The sequence below is a fragment of the Olea europaea genome, unplaced genomic scaffold, assembly GCF_002742605.1.
Source record: "Olea europaea var. sylvestris unplaced genomic scaffold, O_europaea_v1 scaffold908, whole genome shotgun sequence".
Lineage (NCBI taxonomy): Eukaryota > Viridiplantae > Streptophyta > Magnoliopsida > Lamiales > Oleaceae > Olea > Olea europaea.
This window is the reverse complement of record NW_019267557.1, coordinates 152,431-156,358: the sequence shown is the minus strand read 5'-3', so window position 1 is coordinate 156,358 and position 3,928 is coordinate 152,431. Positions and strand designations below refer to the sequence as shown.

The following is a 3,928-nucleotide window of genomic DNA, read 5'->3' as shown; positions in this document are numbered from 1 at the left end:
GATGGGTGTGATATGGGGTGAGGTCTAAGTGGAGGGGCAAATTTTAAAATACTATTATTAATATTCATATTTCAACTGATTTATGTATAACTAGATCTTATATCTGATTTTTGAACTACAATTTTTGAAAACTTGTATAATAGTAATGTTATTTATATCATGATAGTGGAACATGAATGATATGACAACATATTTTGCCACACATTTTCTTTCTATCTTGAGACAACGTCTCTCTCTCTCTCATAAAAATTGATATGTCCAATTTCATATATCACATAGATTCTAATGTCATTGATATTCTATTATCATAATGATAAATAGCACTATTCTCCGCTAACAAAAAAATACTCGTTTTGTTTTCTGTCGAACAACTACTCGCGAGAAAATGGTAATATGGACCAACTCATTTCAAGCAACACCCTATCTTCCGTTTCTTTGTGCAACAACCAAAACATCATTTTCCAGAAGGAAGCAAAGATAAATCGTGATCGACGATGGCACTCAATCTCCGGCTAAAGCAAACGGGTAATTTTTTTAATATTCCCACCCAGATCTCGGTTGTGCAGTTCCGATTTCCTGTAGACGCACAATTTTTGGGTAATTTTATTTCTGGGTTTAGCTTTATCTTGTTGCTGGATGTGCAGAGTGCATAATCCGGATGCTCAATCTGAACCAGACAGTAATTAACCCGGTTGGTGGCGGAGTGGGGACGGCAAACGAAGAGGTGTACAAGATCCTGATTTACGATAGGTTCTGCCAGGATATACTGTCGCCGCTGATCCACGTCAAGGATCTGCGGAAGCATGGTGTCACGCTCTACTTTCTTGTCGACAAGGATCGCAAGCCAGTCCACGATGTCCCCGCTGTATACTTCGTTCAGCCTACCCAACTCAACATCCAGCGTATAGTCTCGGATACGTCCAGGGCGCTCTATGATTCGTTTCACCTCAATTTCTCCTCCTCCATTCCCAGGCCCCTCCTCGAGGACCTCGCATCTGGTATATTATACAGTTTACTGGTATTTGATTTGAATTTTATTTTTTGGATTTCATTAGGACATTGACCTAAGATTCAAAGAGAAAATTATATTATTGTATTGTTTTGATCTTATACTAGCTTCTAGTATGATTGATTGGTGATGTATACTTTAAGACCCATGATGCAGGGCCATTTTCAATCTGTAGTTTCTATTTTAAAATTGAACGTGAAGCAATCTATTTAAGGGGGGATTAGCATAGCTCTCACATATATAACCGAAGGTGTATGCCCAATACACAAGTATGTATGTTACACCACAGTTTTTCAGAAACTCCAGCATTAGTTGGACTATACATAAATTCTACTTTAAGAGTTCATTTAAGGGATATTAGTGTAGTTCTTGGTTCTAAGTGACTCATGATCAGATTCGGCTTTTTAAAAGCTCAATATTAAGTTGCCAAAAGATAATTAAAGAAAAGCAGTTTTCATGAATGATCAAGTTAGATATTTAATAGAAACCAAAAATGATTATTTTTTTATGCTTTGTGCTTCAGGAGCAGTTAATTCGGATTCAATTCAGAGAATTTCCAAGGTCCATGATCAGTATTTGGAATTTGTGACCCTTGAGGATAATTTATTTTCGCTTGCTAATAAGAATTGCTACGTTCAATTAAATGATCCCTCAGCTGGGGATAAAGAGATTGAGGAAATAGTTGAAAAAATTGTCAATGGGTTGTTTTGTGTGTTGGCAACGCTTGCTGTTGTGCCAATTATTAGGTGTCCCCGTGGAGGGCCCTCTGAGATGGTGGCATCCTTACTTGATCAGAGGTTGCGTGATCATTTGTTGGCAAAGAACAATTTGTTCACTGAGGGTGGGCATTTCACGAGCTCGTTTCAGAGGCCGATTTTATGTATATTTGATAGGAACTTCGAGCTGTCTGTGGCCATACAGCATGAATTTAGGTATAAGCCGCTAGTTCATGACGTGCTTGGGATGAGGTTGAATAGATTGAATGTCAAAGGGGAGAAAGGTGGGATGAAGTCGTATGAATTGGATCATTCGGACCCATTTTGGATGGCAAATGGGTCATTAGAGTTTCCAGAAGTGGCTGTTGAAATTGAGACGCAGTTAAGCAAGTATAAGAAAGATGTTGAGGAGGTAAATAGGCGAACTGGAGGAAATGCTGGGGCTGAGTTCGATGGGTCAGATCTGATTGGCAACACAAAGTTTCTGATGAGTGCAGTAAATTCTTTGCCTGAATTGACTGAACGGAAGCAAGTGATTGATAAGCACACTAATATTGCTACTGCGTTGTTGGGTGAGATTAAGGAAAGATCTCTGGATTCTTATGCCAAAATGGAAAGTGAAATGATGATCAGAGGTGGAATTGATAAGAATGAGCTTCTTAGCATGCTCAGGGGGAAAGGAGATAAAATGGATAAACTGAGGTTTGCTATAATGTATCTCATATCAACTGAAAGCCTTTCTCCTTCAGAAGTTGAAATGGTTGAAGTTGCACTGAGGGAGTCCGAGGTTGATACCAGTGCATTTCAGTATGTGAAGAAGATAAAGTCATTAAATATTGCATTAGCATCAGCAAATTCTGCCAGCAGGAGCAATATCGTCGACTGGGCTGAAAAACTGTATGGGCAGTCGATCAGTGCTGTAACTGCTGGTGTAAAAAACTTGTTGTCTAGTGCTCATCAGGTTGCTCTGACAAGAACGGTTGATGCACTAATGGAGGGCAAACCAAATCCCGAAATTGATTCTTATCTTGTTTTCGATCCTCGTGCTCCAAAGTCAGCCTCTGGATCAAGTAGCAGCCACCTGAAAGGACCATTCAAAGAAGCTATCATATTTATGATCGGTGGTGGAAATTATGTAGAGCACGGGAGCTTGCAAGATCTTGCACACAGTCAGCAGCCAGTCAAGCATGTCATTTATGGAGCAACAGAAATCCTCACGGGAGGTGAGTTTGTCGAGCAGCTTGCTGTACTCGGAAAGAAGATGGGATTAGGAAGCAGTGAGATTGCTCCAGCCGTTAAATAGATGCTTACACGTATTTTTCACTTGAGCAAACTTTGTGTGATTTTGAGGATATAGTGGGCATATTCTTGAAGCTGCCGAGAGGATGGCTGCGGGAATTCTTCTATGGTGATTTTCTTAATCTTGTTCCTGAAACGTGATGCAAGAAAATGTTTTTATCTTGATCGAAGTGAGTGTTTTTGCCATACTTTACCATTAAACCTTGAATTTTACGTTTAGATCTGTATATGATTTATTTCTATTTTGTTGGGACATTAATGTGCTGCCTTAGTTTTTTTGAATTATGTATAAGAGGTATAAGAGATAGATGAGCTATCCAGAAGAGAGTTGAGAAGATTTATTTATTTAATTTTTATGTGGTTGAAGAAATTTTAACCCAATCATATTTTATCACCATATCATGTGTATGCATACCAATTTGTAAATAGTGATGTACATGTAGCACAATCGAATTTTTTCCCAATTTTGTATGCGACTGACTTTAATTGTAGTAGAACGCTCACCCCTTTTAACTTCCTGTTGAAGCTTGGAACATATTGCTACTTGGCTTTTGCTTGAAAATTTTGACTGCATATTCATGACAGGCTGTAAAATCAGTAGTGATGAAACGTTGTCATGTTTGGAATTGATTTAGAGTTCAACTTTTAATTGTCAAATAGTTCACTACTATTTTAACCATTTGGTAAATTTGAAAGTGATTATTGAAGAAACTGGAGCAAAATGGTAGCTTCTCAAACTTTGCTTATTACCATTTTCAATTATATATCATTAGAATATTAAAATTAATCGTAGTTAGTTAACGTAATTCCTTTATCTGTTATACGTTTATTAGTATTTCAATAATAAAATAATTTATTGGAATCTTTCTAATATATTATAGGCTTATGGGCACAAAACGTCTTT

At 37.7% G+C, this 3,928-nt stretch overlaps 1 protein-coding gene across 1 annotated transcript; it reads left to right on the top strand.

Annotated features, from left to right (window-relative positions):
* The first annotated feature begins 311 nt into the window (after positions 1-311).
* On the top strand, positions 312-3,400 carry LOC111392248 (SEC1 family transport protein SLY1-like). The gene is made up of 3 exons (XM_023017535.1): positions 312-525; positions 645-998; positions 1,533-3,400. The coding sequence occupies exons 1-3, from the start codon at positions 495-497 to the stop codon at positions 3,026-3,028; spliced, it is 1,881 nt and encodes a 626-aa protein (XP_022873303.1). The 5' UTR covers positions 312-494; the 3' UTR covers positions 3,029-3,400.
* The last annotated feature ends 528 nt before the right edge of the window (positions 3,401-3,928 follow it).